The sequence below is a fragment of the Heterodontus francisci genome, chromosome 14 (genome assembly GCF_036365525.1).
Source record: "Heterodontus francisci isolate sHetFra1 chromosome 14, sHetFra1.hap1, whole genome shotgun sequence".
Taxonomy (NCBI): Eukaryota; Metazoa; Chordata; class Chondrichthyes; order Heterodontiformes; family Heterodontidae; genus Heterodontus; species Heterodontus francisci.
In genome coordinates this window covers 89,576,287-89,597,444 of record NC_090384.1, presented here as the reverse complement: position 1 = coordinate 89,597,444, position 21,158 = coordinate 89,576,287, and the positions used below count along the sequence as shown (strand labels likewise).

General features: G+C 42.2%; 1 protein-coding gene across 2 annotated transcripts in view; it reads left to right on the top strand.

Moving 5' to 3' along the window:
* Positions 1–2,690: 2,690 nt before the first annotated feature.
* The window catches only part of prmt3 (protein arginine methyltransferase 3), a 291,866-nt gene continuing 273,398 nt past the window's right edge, over positions 2,691–21,158 (top strand). The window contains exons 1-2 of one of the 2 annotated variants that reach the window (XM_068046506.1): positions 2,691–2,734; positions 12,049–12,175. In XM_068046506.1, the coding sequence (XP_067902607.1) occupies positions 12,075–12,175 (101 nt within the window). In that variant the 5' untranslated portion in view covers positions 2,691–2,734; positions 12,049–12,074. Of the gene's footprint in view, positions 2,735–6,210; positions 6,293–12,048; positions 12,176–21,158 lie in introns of those variants that run through there. The other variant, XM_068046505.1, reaches the window with a different exon arrangement.

Genomic DNA, 21,158 nt, shown 5'->3' with positions numbered 1-21,158 from the left:
CCGACCTTTATGTTTCTTTTATCACTCCAAAAGGGATACATTTAATTTGAGTGTTAGGACTTGTCTTGCTCAGTTTCAAACAAGATATACTTGGGTCGATTTTTGACTTTCGGGTGGCCAACCGCCAGAACGTGCTGGCAGGCCGCTGGTGCCATGGCGAAGAGCCGACCATGATTTTGAGGCAGATGAGCTTTGGTTGGTCAAACAGGTGTCCTGATGCAACTTGCTATCCTTTGACCTCAGCAATGTTGACTGGCTGGGACGTCAGCAGAGGCCCACAGGTAGGTGCTTGAAGAGAGAGGATAGGACATGCGATGCTAGGGCAGTGCAGGAGGAGCTAGGGCCCACTTTCAATTCGCCTTGCAATAAATGATAACATTCAATTAGCTTTCCTAATTATGTGCTGCACCTGCAGGACATTGTCAAAAATCTTCCATCAAGATAACTCAGGATGGCCTCATTGATTTTTGAGGGTGCTACGAGGCCTGGACGACGTACATCAGCCAAGAACGACGTCTCAATTCATTCCATCTTTGCTGCCTCCGGAGAATCCTTGGCATCAGGACCGTATCTCCAACACAGAAGTCCTCGAGGAGGCCAACATCCCCAGCATTTACACCCTACTGAACCAGCGGCGCTTGAGATGGCTTGAGCCACGTGGAAGATGGCAGGATCCCCAAGGACACATTGTACAGCGAGCTCGTCACTGGTATCAGACCCACTGGCCATCCATGTATCCGTTTTAAAGACGTCTGCAAACGCGACATGATGTCCTGTGACATTGATCACAAGTCGTGGGAGTCAGTTGCCAGCGATCGCCAGAGCTGGTGGGCAGCCATAAAGGCGGGGCTAAAGTGTGGTGAGTCAAAGAGACTTAGCAGTTGGCAGGAAAAAAGACAGAAGCGCAAGGGGAGAGCCAACTGTGTAACTGCCCCGACAACCAATTTATCTGCAGCACCCTGTGGAAGAGTCTGCCACTCTAGAATTGGCCTTTATAGCCACTCCAGGCGCTGCTTCACAAACCACTGACCACCTCCAGGCGCTTACCCATTGTCTCTCGAGACGAGGAGGCCAAAGAAGAAGATTAACATTAGAATTCCTGCTTCTCGTGAGGGTTCAGGGACTCGGGGCATTGCATATATTGAATTTGAAAATGAAGCAGCTGCAGAAACAAGGCACTGCTGTTGAGGGCAGGACCATCATTATTGATTCATCTGGCGATAAGCGTATGTAAATATAAAGGGTGGACAAATGCAACCAGATTCTGATATTGTAAATAATTTGGCATATTTTGTAACAGAGGACTATGGGCCCAAGTGCGGGGAAATGGGATTAGTTAGGACGGGTGCTTGATGGTTGGTGCAGGCGCGTTGGGCCGAAGGGCCTGTTTCTGTGCTGTAAAACTCTATGACTCTATAAGAAACCCTTCAGAATATTTTTGAAAATACATCATTCATCAAAATACTAGAAAGGAATGGCAGACCAAAAGGATTTGTTAAATTTGAATCTATTGAGGATGCTAAAGAAGCTCTTGAGAATCAGAGCAATGCAGAAACTGAAAGGAGAACTGTGAGGTTGGATTTCATCAACCAAGGGCACATAAGTGATGGTCCTAGCAAGACATTGTTTATTTGTGGCCTTTCTGATGACACAACTGAAGAAAATTTGAAAGAAGCCTTTGAAGGAGCTGAGTGTGTCAGAATTGCAACAGAGAAGCTGGAAGATTTTTTTTATTTCATGGGATGCGGGCGTCGCTGGCAGACCAGCATTTGTTGTCCATCCCGAACTGCCCTTGAATTAAGTGGCTTGCTAGGCCATTTCAGAGGACAGTTAAGAGTCAACCTCCTTGCTGTGCGTCTGGAATCACATGTGGGCCTGACCAGGTAAGGAAAGCAGATTTCCTTCCCTAAAGGACATCAGTGAACCAGATGGGGTTTTTTTTTTACAACAATCGACAATGGTTTCATGGTCACCATTAGACTAGCTTTGAATTCCAGATTTATTAATTGAATTCAAATTTCACCATCTGCTGTGGTAGGATTTGAACCCATGTCCAGAGAATTAGCCTAAACTTTGGGATTACTAGTCCAGTGTAGTCAAGTAGAGGAGGGGGCAGATTTGGAGGCTTCAAAGGTGGAAAGACGACAACTCAAGGAAACAAAACCAAATTTGATTTAAAAGGCTAATAAGACTGTTTTACCTGTTTGTTTTCAGACAGATCCTCTGTTGGTTTGCCTCAGTGTTGGACGTTCCAGAGCACTCTTGGACTGGATGGCTATGCAGTTTGGAGTGTGGTGGGAGCTCCCTGAGGTTCAAGATGGACTTGCAATTAAGTAAAGGCAGAAATTGTTGTTACATCTTTGTGGGTTTTGTCAAATTTATTAAATATTCTCTTTTACCAATGTGTGGATGTACTGGTCCTTTTTTAGTTATAATGTAAATGCATTTTTTTCTTTTATGAAAAGGAGGATGTTTGGATAAATACCTTTGCACACTTTAGGTCGCTTGTACATATGTGGCCTCCGCTGTCAAGATATGTAAATATTATTTGGCAGAATCTATTTTATGCAGCACATGGAACATTAACTATGTCATTAGGAGATCAATTTGCATGGGAAAGTGACCTATCACTTGTTTCAGGCAGACACTTAACCCCACCCCCCCTCCCCCCACCCACACACACAGTAGTCCTCCGTGAAAGTCACAGTGGGCCGATGGCTGGGGTAACAGGGCGGTAAGACTACCAAACCTAGTAATATTTTGCTTTTATTCTAGTAATGTTTTTTTCTGTGCAGCCCATCGCCACGTCCGCAAATGAAAATCAGCTCCATTGGTTTTTAAGGATCGCCTGTTGCACCCAGAAAATACATTAACTGGACTTAATGCAAAGTGACTTGATTGCAACCCCACAGAGAACATTTGCTAACTTTTCATAAACTGGAACAAAAAAATCAAATCTAAAGAATGCAATGTGACATTCATTTAAAATCGGTAATCTTGAAAACAGCACCCTCTGCTGCTCTATAATCAAAGTGCACGAGTCTCAGTAGAGCATTTTTTGTACCCTGAACTTTATTGGCAGTGCTATTGCGTTCGGACTTGCTTCTATATGCCCTTTTCTATAGTGTGCTTTAATTTCTATCGAATCTCCTGTACACCAACAATTTCAATTTGTAGTAATAGGCAGCTTGTCTGTGCTTGTACTCAAAAGTCTATCCTGTTAATGGGCCAATATCTGAATAATACTAAACATTTTTTGTGGAATCAATACCTAGAACTGCTCAATTCTCCTGGTTTTATTTAATAGCAACAGTGATAAGCTACTGACTCAAACGAATAACTATTATTGCCTTGGATCACCATTAAACTAATCAACAACAATGTTAGCTGAAAACTACCTAGTTAAAATATTTATTTCCACAACACAAAGTTAGTAGTATGTGTTACGACTGACAGCTCCTGTCAAAGCCCCCAATCAAAATATATGATTCTGATTGTGGTGGGACCAACGCACTGTTAATTCAATCCCGTCGTTCCACAGATCGGCTAACATAATCATTTAAAAAGTTTCCGAATTAAAGAAAGACCCAACCAAATTGTACCATCTACCAACCCCCGAATGAGGCTAACCAATCCAGGTGTCTTTAAATCAACAAATTAACTCTTTAATTAGATGAACTAAATTCTTAAACACTATAACAATATAAACAACATTTAAAATAGAAAAAATTAGAGTCCTTGCAAATTTACAGTCCGCTGTTGCTTGAAGTCCTCACAGGATTTTGCTCGAAGTCCTCACAGAATGTTGCTTTCCTTCTCCAGCGAATTTCAACAATTAACGACTTGCAAACACTTTCAACAGAATCAATCTGACTCGAGTTTTTGAGGGATAAAAGATTGTCACAGTCTAACTTCCCTTTCTTCAATTTAAATTACCAGAGATCTCTATTTTGGCTTGACCTTTCCTTAGAATTTTGAGATATAATAATGAACAGACTAAAATCCTCTTCCTTCAGTTTATATGGTTGAGAGCTCTTTTTCAGGTGTACTCATGACAGCTGTCTGTGTCTGTATTCAGTTAGGACAAACTCTTCAACTCATAAGCCAGTTCAAAACTGAATTGTAACAAATGTATCGCATCAGGCTCACTCCCAGTGGCTATCTCTATGGTTACGAGAATGCACCCTTTGAATTGCAGTCTCCAAATGGCTGTTTCTAAGGCAACGAAAATGCACCTTTCTATAACTCCTAAGGCTTGCCAGCTCTTAAAAGCAATACTGATCCCTTGCAAGCCTTAAAGGCAAAATGCATATTCTGAAAAGAAATTACAGGATCATGACACATGTAGTGACCGGTGTAAAATCATTGATGCTATAACATGCCTGCAGGCGTTACATTTGTAAGTCAAAATACGAAAGACTTTGTTGCTTTTGCATTAAGACAATATAATGAAAGCTGGGATCTTTGGGTGTAAAGAGTTTATTCCGATGAAAGGGTGCCCTGTGTCTGGATTTCTAATTATTCCAGGATCTGTGAATGTAGTGAATGCTGGTAATGACGTACCCATCTGTTGCTATGTTTTAATAAAAAAACAACAGCTTAATCACAATGTATTTTACCAAATAAAAGTCATATCAGTACAGAGTCTTCTAAATGTGCTTATACTATAAATGTCACAGATTATTGGGTGGAATTGTGGACGAAAATTGTGTACAGTTCAATAGATTTTCTGCCTAGTTTTCAAATTCATGATATGGGGAGGGGGGGGGCATTAGTTACATAAATAATCTTTCCACCTTATCTACATACTGCAAAAAAAAATATTCTGGCTGTCGTTTTCGATATCTAATATACTAAAGCTCTTGCATTGGATTACATAGCATTACACTGAAACTTCAGCCCAACCTTTCCGTGTTGGTGGTTACCCTACCCATGAGCTGCTGTCCTAATCTCATGCCCATCTGCTTCCCTGTTTTAAAACTTTGTCCCACGCAAGTCCTGGCCAGAATGATGATGATTGGGTAATTCCCCCACCAATTCACACCTAATTGTCACGACCCTAAATTATTTGGAGTGATTTATGTACACCCTTTATTATGTAACTATGCTCCACTCACTGCATTTTGCTGAAGAAACAGACTCTAAATTAAAACCAAGTCCCGCCCCAACTCATTGGCTGATACAGTGATGTCAATATGCTCACTCATTTAAAATACTGACCTGGTCTCTCCTATTACAACCTGAGTGTGCATTCCACAGACCTGTTTCTTTTTAAAGGGGTTTTCATACTAACAGTTTTTAAATGCTTACATCGATTAAGTCAAATTCTATTTATATTATAAAGGATTCTGGAAGTTTACCCGGGTTTTGAAGATCACATTCCACAATTCCATAACACTACAACCCAGTTGTAATATGTTTCTGTTTTTAAAAAAAAATCATAATTTTTTATTCATTAATACTTAATGACATCTTGATTGAGTTGACTTGCTTCCTTGAGGGTATCTACAGCAAATCTTGTAAGAAAATCTTTGAAAACATTCCGACTTGGTCCAAAATGCTTACTGTTTTACTTCAAAGCAAGCATTAATGGTGCAAAATGTTATGATTTCATGGTAATTTGGGATTAAAAAGGGCGTGCATTCTGTTACCGATGGGCTGACAATAATTGTTGAGGTGAGCTAATGTAGGAGCAAATATGAGAACTGAAATAAAAACAATGCAATTTGAAACAGACAATGCCGAAAATACCCCTTTATCTGTTATTTTTTCCTTCCACTTTGTTTTGTTTAATCCTACAAAGGGTTCACAATTCTGACCAACGGTCTTCATCTGTATATTTTGTTATATTCAGATTTTTTTTTTACTGGAATAATTGCTTGTTCTTTCATAAATTGACATTGCCTGAATATATTCCTCTCCGCTGGTAAATGTTATTGCTGCTACTGCCCATCTTGGTTTGTTCACATTATCCAAATATTGTAAATTTTCAGTGACAGCAGTAGATGGAGCTAAACAAAATAGATCTTTTATCTGGGAGACTGTAATTAGAGACCATTCCGAAAAAGTATTGTGATTGAATAGGGATTTCATTGCTCGATCTAATCTGGAGCACATCGCATTCAATAAAAATGTATATGAATGTAGAGAGCGTTAAATGAACTAATTTTAAAAGTACACATATACTTCCTATTTCCTGAAAATGAACCATCCCACTGACCTGGAAGTGGATGGGGTGCTGAAGCGGTTTCTTACGGACCTTGCTGCTGGTTGAACATGGCTGAAAGTCGAGGTAAACACACGTGGGTGAGAGATGAATGAAAAGCCATGTGAATTGTAACATTGAGTAACATTGCACAAAGAATGTGAAGTGTAACAATGTAGCGGGTCCTGCATTAGTGCTCTCGCGCTGCGAGTTTGGGCCGCGGCAGAGTGAAGCCGGGTCATTTGCTGCCTTTTGTATATATTAAATTGTGTTTTCAAAGACCATCGTCTTTCAGTTAATATTTCTGTAGATAAAACATTACGTGCTACAAGGGTCTGCTTTCTGATTACTACATTCTAGCTGCTGCATTAAGAATAACTGGTTTTGAAGTCTGCACACGGATAGTTACTTGCTCTATCATGGGGGAAAGGGTGTGCTGTCAACATCAGACAGAATGTTGTAAGTGTAGTTTTATTGGTTAAGGGGGTGAGATCCATATTACAACCAATCCATTTAAGCAAATTGAGCTGTATTCAATTGTGAACTTAAACCTCAAAAAGGCTCCACGGAAACTGATTTAAAGTCAAAGCTGTGCGGATTCAGGGCAAAACCTGGATATGGATAGGAGTAACATGTAGTGGAGGGGGGTAGTTTAGTGACTGGAAGAACGAGTGAATTGGGGAGACTGTGGCAGTGTAAGGAGGGCTAAGTGTCGGGCGAGTGGGGCACTGAGTGGAGTGAATCAGCGTTTCTAATTTACTTCCATGACTTTCTGCACTGAATCAGAGTTAAACAAAATGTGAGTGGGCTGAGCCATGGCAGGTGTGGTTAAATGAAAACAAATGTAAAGTGAAGAATAGGAGCCATGTGTAATTAATGCTCTTGAAATAGCTAAGGATGAAGCTGAAAGAAATCTAGGACTCTGAGTCGACTCCATGTTCACACAAGTTAATTCTCTACCTGCGACCCTGCCAGAATTGGGTGGGATTGTGGCAGTGAATGAGTGTGGTAAGACCCATTGCCAACTGATCACCCTGATTGTGGCCTCTCTCCCCCTGTCCCTTCCGGGGTTGGCGCTGGCTGCTCCTTCCTGCTTGCTGTAATCCCTGGAGGATTTTGTTGCAGTTTTAAGGCAAATCTCCTGTGTCAGACATTCAGTCTGGAATCTGAGAAGTGATCTTGTAGAGGTATATAAGATAGTAAATAGCATGGCATTATTTAATTTTGGATGAATGGAAAGGTTTAAATGGGCAACAGCAGTTATTGCAGTCTTGTAGTGTCTTTTTGTATATAATTGTAACTGAAAGTTTAGCTTTTCATTGAAGACAATAATGCAGATTATGTACAGTAGTTTTAAACCATAATATTTTGAAATTGCTAATCAATGTTTGGAACATTGTTTACATGGAATTCTACAGCACAAGGAATGGCCATTTGGCCACAACAGGTCGATGCTGGTGTTTATGCTCCACACGAGCCTCCTCCCACCTTAATTCATCTCACGCTACCAACACACCCGTCTATTCCTTTCTGTCTCATGCATTTATTTAACTCCCCCTGAAATGCATTTATACATTTTGCCTCAGCCACTCCACGTGGTTGTGAAATCCACATTCTCACCACTTTCCTGAATTCCTTATTGGATTTATTAGTGACTGTCTTATACTTGTGACCCCAAGTTGTGAATTCCCGCACAAGTGGAAACATTTTCTCTATGTCTACCCTATCAAACTTCTTCCGTTCACTTCTCAGTCTTTATTTTAGTGAAAAGAGCCTCAGCCTGTTCAGTCTTTCCTGATAGTTGGACGCTCTCAGTTCTGGTATCATACTTGTAAATCTTTTTTTGCACTTACTCCAGTGCTTCTATATCTTTTTTGCAATCTGGAATTGTGCACTCTACTCCCAAATTTAGTTTAACCAAGTTTCTATATAAATTTAATAACTTCTCTGCTTCTGAACTCTATTCCTTTTAAAAATGAACCCCAGAGCTTTGTTTTGTCTTTTTTTTGGCTTTGTAAACCTGCATTGCCTTTTCTAATTATGTGTGAATCTGTACACCTCGATCCCTTTGCAGCTCTATCCCTTTGGACTTCTTTTTCCATCAAGGAGTAGGTGGCATTCTTATTCCACCTACCAAAATGCACCGCCTTGCATTTATCTATATTGAAATTTATTTGCCATTTACATGCCCATTCTGAAGTTTGTCAATGTTGGCTTGTATTTTGTCACAGTCTTCCTTGCTATTAACTACACCCCCCAATTTTGCATCTGCAAATTTTGATATTGGACTTAGAATATTCTTGAGTCCAAATAATTTATGTAAATTGTTCTTTGTTCTTTTCTTTTGGGCCTCCTTATCTCGAGAGACAATGGATACGCGCCTGGAGGTGGTCAGTGGTTTGTGAAGCAGCGCCTGGAGTGGCTATAAAGGCCAATTCTGGAGTGACAGGCTCTTCCACAGGTGCTGCAGAGAAATTTGTTTGTTGGGGCTGTTGCACAGTTGGCTCTCCCCTTGCGCCTCTGTCTTTTTTCCTGCCAACTACTAAGTCTCTTCGACTCGCCACAATTTAGCCCTGTCTTTATGGCTGCCCGCCAGCTCTGGCGAATGCTGGCAACTGACTCCCACGACTTGTGATCAATGTCACACGATTTCATATCGCGTTTGCAGACGTCTTTATAACGGAGACATGGACGGCCGGTGGGTCTGATACCAGTGGCGAGCTCGCTGTACAATGTGTCTTTGGGGATCCTGCCATCTTCCATGCGGCTCACATGGCCAAGCCATCTCAAGCGCCGCTGACTCAGTAGTGTGTATAAGCTGGGGATGTTGGCCGCTTCAAGGACTTCTGTGTTGGAGATATAGTCCTGCCACCTGATGCCAAGTATTCTCCGAAGGCAGCGAAGATGGAATGAATTGAGACGTCGCTCTTGGCTGGCATACGTTGTCCAGGCCTCGCTGCCGTATGTAAATTGTGAGCAACAACAATCCCATCATTGAGCCATGTGGAACACCACTTCCCACATTCCGTCAGTCTGAGTGACTACCTTTAACGTTTTGCGCTCTGTATTAGAGAACAACTCAGGTAGCCAGCATCTGCCTGTGGGAAATGCCAAGGTTGGGTATATGAAAGGGGTCCTTGGACATTCAAGTTGGATGACTGCTAAAATTGAATGGTCACCAAAAATGGAAAGAATATTATGGCTGAAAAGTAGTTGATGTTTGCCAGTGCTAATTGCAAGGACATCAGCAACAAAGGGTTGCTATCTGCTCTGACAAGTGTAATAATGCTCATTTGAAAGGCTGGGTAGCAATAGGGAGTTGCTGCAAAGCTGTCACACAGCAGGGATAAAAAACAGTGGAAAGAAAGTCTTACCCCGGATGGGGAGCTGCGATGAATCCTCCATAGGGGAATGAAAACCTTGGCTGGCATAGTAGCCAGGAACGAGATAATCACTGTACTGTTGTGAAGATTGCCCCATAGTGGGAATGTACTGTGTTCTCGCTGCTGAGCTCCTAATGTGGCTTAACTTGTATATGCGAAGTTTGTCGTAAATAAGGATTACATTGATTTACTTTAAATATATCCATTTATGTAGTTGTATCTGATTTGACAGGCCTGAACCCAAATTAAGAGACTCGATATATATTATTTGACGAAAACTGATTAATCTAGAATACTATAATAAATTAAACAGTGGGAGTAGACAAGGGGACATAAAAAGGTAACTTTAGGACTAACGTTAGAAGATTCTTCTTTCAGAAAGATTAATGAACACTTTGAATGAACTTCAGAGCAGAGAAGCACCTGCATCATTTAAGAAATGATTAGATGCTGCGGTGGCAGGAATGTAGTGCTTCTGTGGATGGCTCTATTAAGGAGGGCTGAAAGTATCTTTTGAAATCTACCACCTTTGAGAACTCGGATCGATGTGACACAGCCTCATGGAGGGGTGTCACATCTCAGGGCCTTCGAGTGGTTTGCAGTGTTCTATGTTATTCTGCCACTGATGCATTAGTGACCTAAACCACTCTGCATTGGCACAAAAGGTCGTCTTATAATCCTGCTCACCCAGCGGAAGATGGGCGGATGGGCAGGTAAAATAGCTCCGATCAAGCTGTCATCCCGCAGGTTGCAATTTTAACTACTGTATTGAGCAGGTGATCGTGAGGTCCTTCTTTAAATATGCAGATTGGGCTCCACTTACATCATTGGGACCCATGTATAATTTTGACCTGAAGTCTACTAAGGGAGGCTCTTCCAGGCCAACCTGGTGGCATGTGGATCCGGGGCCAGAAGAGGGTGAAAGGTAAGTAATTTTACATTTTTCTTTGTGAAAAGAACAGAAGTGCTGGCCATCAACTCCGACCCCCACGTAGCCACTGCCTCAGGCTGACCCAGACTGTTTGCAACCTTGGCGTAATATTTGTCCCTGGTCTGAGCTGCCGACTCCATAGCTTCTCCACCATTAATGATCGCCCTACTTCAACCTCCTCAAAATTGCCCAACTCTGCCTCTGCCCATAAGAACATAAGGAACAAGAGCGAGCCATTCAGGCCCTCGAGTCTGCACCACCATTAGATCATGGCTGATCTGCACCTCATCTCCATTTACTTGCTTTTTTTCGATATCCCTTGATATCTTTACCTAAAATCTATCGATCTCAATCTTGAAAGCTCCAATTGATCCAGCATCCACAGTCTTTTGATGGAGAGTTATAGATTTCTACCACTCTCTGGAGGGAAAAAAATGCTTCCTGATTTAATCTAAATGGCCTGGCCTAGCTTTAACTTTTATTCTTGGTTCCTCCACTAGAAAAAATAGTTTCTCCGTATCTACCCTGTCAAATCTCTTCAACATTTTAAACATCTCGATCAGATCACCCACCACTCTTCTATATTCCAGGGAACACAAATCAGGTTTATGCAAGCAGTTCTCATAACTTAACACTCAAAGCCATGGTATCATTCTGCTGAATATGCACTGCTTGCAAATGAGGCAAATATACTCTTCCTGAGGTAGATCCCCAAAACTAAATGTAATACTTCAGATGGGACCTCTATACAACCAAAGTATCCTCTTTGCATTCCAGCCTCCTTTAAATAAAAGTCATTCCAGTAGTCTCTATCCATTTGCTGCTGAAAGCCTGATCCTTGCTTTTTCTACCTCCAGACTTGAATATTCCACATTTCTAACCTCCATAATTTAAGCTCATCCAAAACTGCTGTCCATATCTGAACGACAGCAAGTCCCTCTCACTCATCACCCCTCTGCTTTCTGACCAACATTGGCTCTCAGTCCATCAAAGCCTCAAATTTAAAATCCTTACCCTTGTTTACAAATCCCTCTCTGGCCTTGCTGCTCCCTATCTCTCTAAGCTCCACAACCCACCAAAGAATCTGCATTCCTCCAACTCTGGCCTCTTGTGCATCCCGCACTCCCTTTGCCCCACCATTTTTGGGTGTATCTTCAGCCATTTAGGCCCTAAACCCCGGAATTATCTCCCTAAACCTCTTCACCTTTCTCTCTCCTGTTTACAACTCTCCCTATAACCCACCCCTTTGACCAAGCTTTTAATCACCCACCCCCTCTGCTTTTTGGCTTGATGTCAGTTTTGGGCTGATAATGCTCCTCTGATGAATCTTGAGAAGTTGTTTAACATTAAGGCGCTGTATAAATGCAAGTTGTTGTTCCTGTATGTCACAACTAGATGGCATGATGTTTTGTGGATCGATCTTGTAACTACAAAGCTCAATTTTTGTTTCTGTGTGATTTATGCTTTCCCTTATAAATTAACAACATAGTCTTTGTGACTGATTTTCTCTTTTTCGTTGTTTCTGATAGACAGAGAAGATGTTATTGATGATGAGATGCCTGAACTGTCAGAGATTGATGATGAAGCTTGGTGTGACTGGGACGAAGAAGATCAGAGCAAGGGACAGTTGCAAATTCGTTGTCTATTTTGCGAGAGGTGAGTTTTATAAAGTTTTACAAATATTTGTACAGACATTTGTATTTGTTGATAGAAATGGTTAGCATTGCATTGTTACAAAAATTTGATACTTCAGAATTATTCACATATTTCAAGGTGGTTGGGTAGAACAAATGGTGAAATGCCTTTGCCAAGGCTTTTTGCTACTTGAGCTTGTCCAGTGCTGTTGGAAGTGACCATATTTTGTCAGTACTTGCTGAACTGTTGGATAAAGCACCAAGCTTGGGCTATTGGCTTTATAGAAAGGAAATTTGACATTTTTATTCCTGCGAGAAATAATGGAGAATTGAGTATTAGTCTTAAGCCAATGTGTGTACCGTAATGTGGTAGGGCACAGATGCATACTAGAAGACCCTTATGACGATAATCTAAACTATGCCTAAACAATGGATGAAGGCTGGTGGCCTCCTCATGAAAAGAAGCGAGGAATTATAGAGGAAAGGTTCTAACCTGGCTGCTGTTGTGTTCTTCCTGGAAGCTCGTTCAAATGTTGCATAATCAAAGGTCTTGGAGTGATGTCAGATGTTCCTTTCTCTTTTTGGGAACTGTTGATGTAATCATCCACAGGAGATTTCCTCATCCCTGAAAAGTGAGAGAATGTGTAGACATGTACTGGGACAGGTGTTTGAGCCTTTTAGCAATCTGGTTTTACAGGTAAAATCCCTGAGCATTATCCTAGAGCAGGCAACACCAGCATGTTGGTCATCCAGTCCAAAGGCTACAATGGTGATTCATAAAATGTTGCAGTTGGCTCGCGGGCCTTATACTGAATAGCCTTGTAATATATCTCCACCATTGTTCTTGCCAAGTCATCCATCAGGATGGGAGGTCTGCTCCCAGACTGCTGCTGATGTTATGAGGGAAGCAGACAATGGTAATAATTTAAGCACCCTCATCCTGGTTTTCCTTCTTGTTTATGGTAAGACACCATGCCTCTCTTTGGTCCCTCCCTTAGGCACCAATGGCTCCGATTTCCAACTGGGTGAAATGACGGATTGAATCCTCCCAATCCCTTATAATGTGAGTTAGTGCTCCAGTGTGTGGTGCCACTGCACTAAGAAACTGCCTAATATAAAAATAGTGAGCCAGATTTTGCTGCCAAAGTAATGGTGAGGCTAATGTGTAAATTGTACTAATATCCAAAAGTTGCAGTCTGAGTTGTGGCACTCCAATGTTAGCTTTGCAGAAACAACACTTTGCTCTCTGCCTCACCATTGACATGCATTGAGCAGAGTGAGTTGCTGTATTTGCACAACAGATATGAACTAAAATAAAAGCAAAATACTGCGGATGCTGTAAATCTGAAATAAAAACAAGAAATGCTGGAACCACTCAGCAGGTCTGGCAGCATCTGTGGAAAGAGAAGCAGCGTTAACGTTTCGGGTCAGTGACCCTTCTTCGGAACTGACAAATATTAGAAAAGTCACAGGTTATAAGCAAGTGAGGTGGGGGTGGGGCAAGAGATAACAAAGGAGGTCTAGATTGGACCAGGCCACATAGCTGACCAAAAGGTCATGGAGCAAAGGCAAACAATATGTTAATGGTGTGTTGAAAGACAAAGCATTAGTACAGATTAGGTGTAAATACACTGAATATTGAACAGCAGCAAGTGCAAACCTGAAAAAAACAGTGGGTAAGCAAACTGAACAAACAAAGATGAAATGAAATAAATGCAAAAAAAAAAGATTGTAAAAAAGAATGTAAAAAAAAAAGGAAGAAAAAATAACTAAAAATGAAAGTAAAATGGGGGGCTGTCATGCTCTGAAATTATTGAACTCAATGTTCAGTCCGGCAGGCTGTAGTGTGCCTAATCGGTAGATGAGATGCTGTTCCTCGAGCTTGCATTGATGTTCACTGGAACACTGCAGCAATCCCAGGACAGAGATGTGAGCATGAGAGCAGGGGGGAGTGTTCAAATGGCAAGCAACCGGAAGCTCAGGGTCCTGCTTGCGGACTGAGCGGAATGTTCCGCAAAGCGGTCACCCAGTCTGCGCTTGGTCTCCCCAATGTAGAGGAGACCACATTGTGAGCAGCGAATACAGTATACTACATTGAAAGAAGTACAAGTAAATCGCTGCTTCACCTGAAAGGAGTGTTTGGGGCCTGGGATAGTGAGGAGAGAGGAGGTAAATGGGCAGGTATTACACCTCCTGCGATTGCAGGGGAAGGTGCCCTGGGACGGGGATGAGGTGGTGGGGGTAATGGAGGAGTGGACCAGGGTGTCACGGAGGGAACGATCCCTTCGGAATGCTGACAGGGGAAGGGAGGGGAAGATGCGACTGGTAGTGGCATCACGCTGGAGGTGGCGGAAATGGCGGAGGATGATCCTTTGGATATGGAGGCTGGTGGGGTGAAAAGTGAGGACAAGGGGAACCCTGTCACGGTTCTGGGAGGGAGGGGAAGGGGTGAGGGTAGAGGTGCGGGGAATGGGTTGGACACGGTTGAGGACCCTGTCAACCACAGTGGGGGGAAATAGATATGAACTAAACTTGCCACTGATATTTAGGGCTAGCAGTTACAAGTATAAGTACCTTTTTAATGATGTGATAAGTGTTAATGACTGCCAATTCACCTCTGGCACTGAAAATTAACTATTCTGTGTGTGGATTTGCGTTCCTTCAGTCTGTGAATTGTTTTAGCAGATTTTAAACATCTTGCTTTTCCTTACTGTCTGTTTTTCTTTCTCAACCCAATCTTCCCTTTCCACTCTTAATTTTCTGTGCCTGATTTGACAATGATCTTGCCCACTTTAATTCAACATTTCTTCTTAGTCCTTCTGCTGTTTATTTCCCAATCCTTAAGTCTCTTTGGTTAAGGACCTACACAGTTGGTTGCCCTGTTCACTAAGACCTATTTTCTTTGTTGGACATTATCAGCTTGCACTTTTTTTTTATTCGTTCAAGGGATTTGGGTGCTGCTGGTTAGGACAGCATCCCTAATTGCCCTTGAGAAGGTGGTGGTGAGCTGCAGTCCATGTGAGGTAGGTACACCCACAGTGTTATTAAGAAGGGAGTTCCAGGATTTTGACCCAGCAACAGTGAAGGAGCGGCAATATAGTTCCAAGTCAGGATGTTGTGTGGCTTGGAGGGAAACTTGGAGGTGGTGGTGTTCCCATGCATCTGCTGCTCTTGTCCTTCTAGGTGGTAGAGGTCGTGGGTTTGGAAGGTACTGTCTAAGGAGCCTTGGTGAGTTGCAGCTACTTTGTGGGGAAAAGTGTTTTGAGCGGAAGGGTGCAGGGGCAAGTCTAATGGCAGATGCTGATGGATGCCCTGCTACACTGAAATCTGGCCCTGTGTCTTCGTGACTCCTCAGTGAAGTTATGTTTGGTGAGCAGACAGCATCAAAATCTGAAAGATGGAGAGATGCAGCTATTTATCTCTCATTTGAAAGTTTTCGGCTACAGCATGTCTGCAGATGAAGAACAGGCTGCCATTTGCAGAGTCCACTGATTTACCAAGACTTAAAATGCATGTCTCATTGCAGATTCGGGGCTTTAGCTGACAGGTTTCTAAATATACTTTAAGAATCTGACTGATCGTGGAACAGCTAGAGAATGACATATCAAATAGGAACTGATAATGATTCCAAAGGAAAATAATGAATTGCTTGTTGACTAGTATGGCACTGTCAACATGATGAACCATCCCATGTACCCAAGACATGGGGTTAGCTAACCTCTGCTGTTGCTTAAAGCAAAATAATTATGTATGAGGAAGGCAATTTGACCTATCTTAGTTCATCCATCTAGAAACCATCTAAAGCCCCTCTGCCTCCAGAGGGCATCCAGTTATTTCTTAAATGATTCCTAGGCTTTTGCCTCTGCTACTTAATCTGGAATTCTGTTCCACATGTTAATCACTCTTTATGTGAAGAATTTCCTATTAACAGTCCTAAAATTACTCGTTACTAGTTTCGGCTTCTGTTCCCTTTCCATATTTACTTTTACTTTTTTCATTCCCTTCAGAAAACGATACGTATCTGAGCACCTCTCAGATGCCTCCCTTCTAGACTGAAAGTGTCTCCAGTCATCCTTCATAACTCAGGCCCTCAACACTAGGGATCAACCTTGTGGGCCTCTGGTACTTGAATGTCTACCTTGTTACTTGGCGATTAGAACTGATTGTAGTATACAAGGTGCAATCTTAAACAAAATTTGCTCTCGACCTCTGACTCTTTTGACTATGTAGTTCAAGAGTTGTTCTCTCTGTTGACTGCTATTCTGTACTGGTTGGATTTTGTTGTGATCCCAGTGGAGATCAACAAACCAAAAGAACCTAATTTACCAAATGATCCCAATAAAAAAACATAGGAACAAGATTGCACCTTTATAACTTTTACTTTAACAATCAAACCAAAATCAATATAATTAAACATGAATTAACAGACAAATCCCATATATGTATAATTGGATACAACAAAGTTACATCTCACCAATTTACTGGGCAGTCCACTCAGCATATATGGCACTAATTACAGTCACAAAGTTCTTCAAAGCTCTGAATATCCTCCGGTTGATCTCCAGCTTCTTTCTTCAAAGATGTCGCCACCAATTCTCATCCGAAATCAGTTCCCCTTCAACCCGAACTCCACGGGTATGGTCTTCAACAAAATGGCGCACTTCTCCAGAACCTCGTCAGTTCTGCTCATGACCAACTTGATGGTGTGGAGCCACCAGTATTACCTTTATTCAAGCTCTTCAGTGACAACCCTTTGCACTGTACGGCCAGGTCTGGTTAATCATTTACTTAAGTAACAGAAACAGCTGCAGCAGCTCGTATTTACCTATTGCCAGCTTCTGGATCCAGCCTTCACTTTCTTCAGTCTGCCTGCACTGCACCCCTGCATGATTGGAATTTGGATGGCTCTGTGCCTTTTTATCTGGTTCCAACCAGTTTCAGTTTCCCCAGAAACCTGAAATTTTAGTTTCAGTTTTAGGTTCCCTTTCAGTTGGAGTCTGTCGGAAAAACAAGCAAGCATTGAAACCAGGGTCGGTGCACCTATACAGAACATTCAATAAGTCATCTGTTCAGACAGCAGCTCGCACACGATCCCTGCGGATTCCATCACAATATGTTTAGCGTTGAGCCTACTAGGCACCCCCAAGGGTGTCTCAGCTTCATCTTTACCTATTTTAACACCATTTATGGAGTACCCCCAATCTTAAAATATACAAGTCGGTAGATATAATTATCAAATAAAACCTGTAATTTCTGAGCTGGTACTTCCAATTCCACTCTCCCCCCCTGTTTGGGATCGTCTGCAAATTTGATCACTTAGCATTGTATTTCTGAATCCAGGTCATTTATGTAAACTAGAAACAGTAGTAGTTCTAATATGAGGCCACCCGACATAGTATGCCTTCCTGACGGACAAAAGCCTTCTGTAATTCAAGCTACACTGAGGTACCAGTGTCTTGGGAATTTCCACAGTCCTTTTGGGACATCGCTTCCTCAAAAAAGTTGAGCAGGTAGGTCAGGCTGGATCTCCCCCCTCCCAGTTCCATGTTGACTGCTGTTTACTTGATTATTGTTGTACAGTTGATCCTCAAGTTTACTCCTGATCATCCATTCCATTATTTTACATAGAATGGGAGTAAGACTAATTGTATAACACAACTCCCAATATGTGCAGGTTTGGTCTCCTTACCTAAGGAAGGAAACACTAGCGTTGGAGGGAATGCAACAGGCTTCATTAGATTGATTCCTGGGATGAGGGGATTGCCCTAATGAGGAGAGAGTGAATAGATTAGGCCTCTTTTCCCTGGAATTTAGAAGAATCAGAGGTCATCTATTGAAACACAAAATTCCTTAGGGGCTTGATAGGATAGATGCCGGGAGGATGTTTCCCCTGGTTGGGGAGTCTAGAACTTGGGGTCACTGTCTCAGAATAAGGGTCAGCCATTTAGGAATGCGATGAGGAAAAACCTCTTCACTCGAAGGGTTCCGGATCTTTGAAATTCTCTACCCCAGAGTGTTGTGATGCTCACTGTTGGATGTATTCAAATCAGAGATCGATAATATTTTTTGGTTCGAAGGGAGTTAAGAAATCTGAGTATAGTGTGGGGAGGTGAGTTGATTTCTGAGGCATTGGGACCAGTTCTGGGGCAGGTGGGACCTGTACAGGATGGACGGGCTACACCTTAACAGGGTGGAACTAACATCCTCGCAGGGAGATGTGCTAGTGCTGTTGGGGAGGGCTTAAACAAGGTTGTCAGGGGATGGGAACTTGAGGGGTATCTCAAATTGAAAGGAAGTAAAGCTGGTAACAGGAGGTAGAAAAGTAGCAAGTGATATTAGAAGGCAGGTGAAACAAAGACCAGCATCAACTAGGCTTAGAATGCAGAATAATGTCAAGAAGACAAGGTTAAGGGCACTCTACCTGAATGCACGTAGCATTTTCTACTAGATAGATGATTTAAAGGCCCAAATAGAGGTAAATGGGTATGATCTAATTGCCATAACGGAAACATGGCTACAGAGTGACCAAGACTGGGAACTGAATATTCAAGAATATTCGATATTTAGGAAGGACGGGCAAAAAGGAAAAAGGGGTGATGAAGGAAGGGCAGTGGATATTGTCTACATGGACTTCAGTAAAGCCTCTGACAAGGTCCCTCATGGCAGACTGGTACAAAAGGTGAAGTCACACGGGATCAGAGGTGAGCTGGCAAGATGGATACAGAACTGGCTCAGTCATAGAAGATAGAGGGTAGTAGTGGAAGGGTGCTTTTCTGAATGGAGGGCTGTGACTAGTGGTGTTCCGCAGGGATCAGTGCTGGGACCTTTGCTGTTTGTATTATATATAAATGATTTGGAGGAAAATGTAGCTGGTCTGATTAGTAAGTTTGCGGACGACACAAAGGTTGGTGGAGTTGCGGATAATGATGAGGACTGTCAGAGGATACAGCAGGATATAGATCGGTTGGAGACATGGGTGGAGAAATGGCAGATGGAGTTTAATCCGGACAAATGTGAGGTAATGCATTTTGGAAGGTCTAATACAGGTGGGAAGTATACAGTAAATGGCAGAACCCTTGGGCGTATTGACAGGCAGAGAGATCGGGGCATACAAGTGCACAGGTCACAAAGTGGCAACGCAGGTGGATAAGGTAGTCAAGAAGGCATACGGCAAGCTTGCCTTCATCGGTCGGGACATAGAGTATAAAAATTGGCAAGTCATGCTGCAGCTGTACAGAACCTTAGTTAGGCCACACTTGGAATATTGCGTGCAATTCTGGTCGCCACACTACCAGAAGGACGTGGAGGCTTTGGAGAGGGTACAGAAGAGGTTTACCAGGATGTTGCCTGGTCTGGAGGGCAATAGCTATGAGGAGAGATTGTAAACTCTGATTGTTTTCACTGGAACGACGGAGGTGGAGGGGCGACATGATAGAGGTTTACAAAATTATGAGCGGCATGGACAGAGTGGATAGTCAGAAGCTTTTTCCCAGGGTGGAAGAGTCAGTTACTGGGGGACATAGGTTTATGGTGCAAGGGGCAAAGTTTAGAGGGGATATGCGAGGCAAGTTTTTTTACACAGAGGGTGGTGAGTGCCTGGAATCTGCTGCCGGGGGAGATGGTGGAAGCAGGTAGGATAGTGACGTTGAAGAGGCATCTTGACAAATTCATGAATAGGATGGGAATAGAGGGATACGGTCCCCGGAAGTGCAGAAGGTTTTAGGTTAGATAGGCATCAAGATCGGCGCAGGCTTGCAGGGCTGAATGGCCTGTTTCTGTGCTGTACTGTTCTTTGTTCTTTGTGCTGCGCTGAAAATAAGGGATGGGATCAGTACATTAATGAGGGAGGATCTCAAATCGGAATAACAAAATATGGAATCTGTTTGGGTAGAGCTAAGAAACAGCAAGGGGCAGCAAACATTGGTAGGAGTTGTTCATAGGTCACCAAACAGTAGTGGTAGTGTTGGGCCTGGTATTAATCAGGAGATTAGAGAATGTGGCATGGGTGATACAGTAATCATGGGTGACTTCAATCTGCATATAGACTGGGTAAACCTAATGAGCACTAGTGCTGTGGAGGACGAGTTTCTGGAGTGTTAGGGATGGTTTTCTAGAGCAGTGTGTTGTGGAACCAACCGGAGAACAGGCTATTTTAGATCTAGTTTTATGTCATGAGGAAGGGTTAATTAACAATCTTGTTGTAAAAGAACCTTTAGGGATGAGTGACCATAATATGATAGAATTTTACATTATGTTTGAAAGTGAGGTAGTTCAATCTGAAGCCAGGGTGTTAAATTTGAACAAAGGAAATTATGAAGGTATGAGGGGCAAATCGGTTGAGGTGGATTGGGAAAATACATTAAAAGGTCTGACAGTACATAGGCATGGATAGTCTTTAAAGAAATATTACATAATTTACAGCAACTATACATTCCTTCAAGGCACAAAACCCCCAAAAGTAAAGGCAGATAACCATGGATAACAAAGAAAGTTAAGGATTGTATAAGATTAAAAGAAAAAGCCTATAAAGTTGCCAGAAATAGTAGTAAACCTGAGGATTTTAGAGTACAGCAAAGGAGGATGAAGAAACTGATAAAGGGAGAATAGAATATGAATGTAAGCTAGCAAAAAATATAAAAACGGACTGTCAAAGCTTCTACAGGTACATAAAAAGGAAACATTTGGCTCAGACAAATGTGGGTCCATTACAGGCGGAGTCAGGAGAATTTATAATGGGGAATTGAGAAATGGCAGAGAAGCTAAATGATTACTTTGTGTCTGTCTTCACTGAGGAAGATACAAGAAATCTCCCAGAATTAGAGATCCAAGGGATTAGGGGTAATGAGGAATTGAAGGGAATTAATATTAGTAAGAAGGTTGTATTGGAGAAATTAATGGGGCTGAAGGTTGTTAAATCCTCAGGACCTGGTATTCTACATCCCAGAGTGTTGAAAGAAGTAGCTATGGAGATAGTGGATCATCTTGCAAAATTCTATAGATTCTGG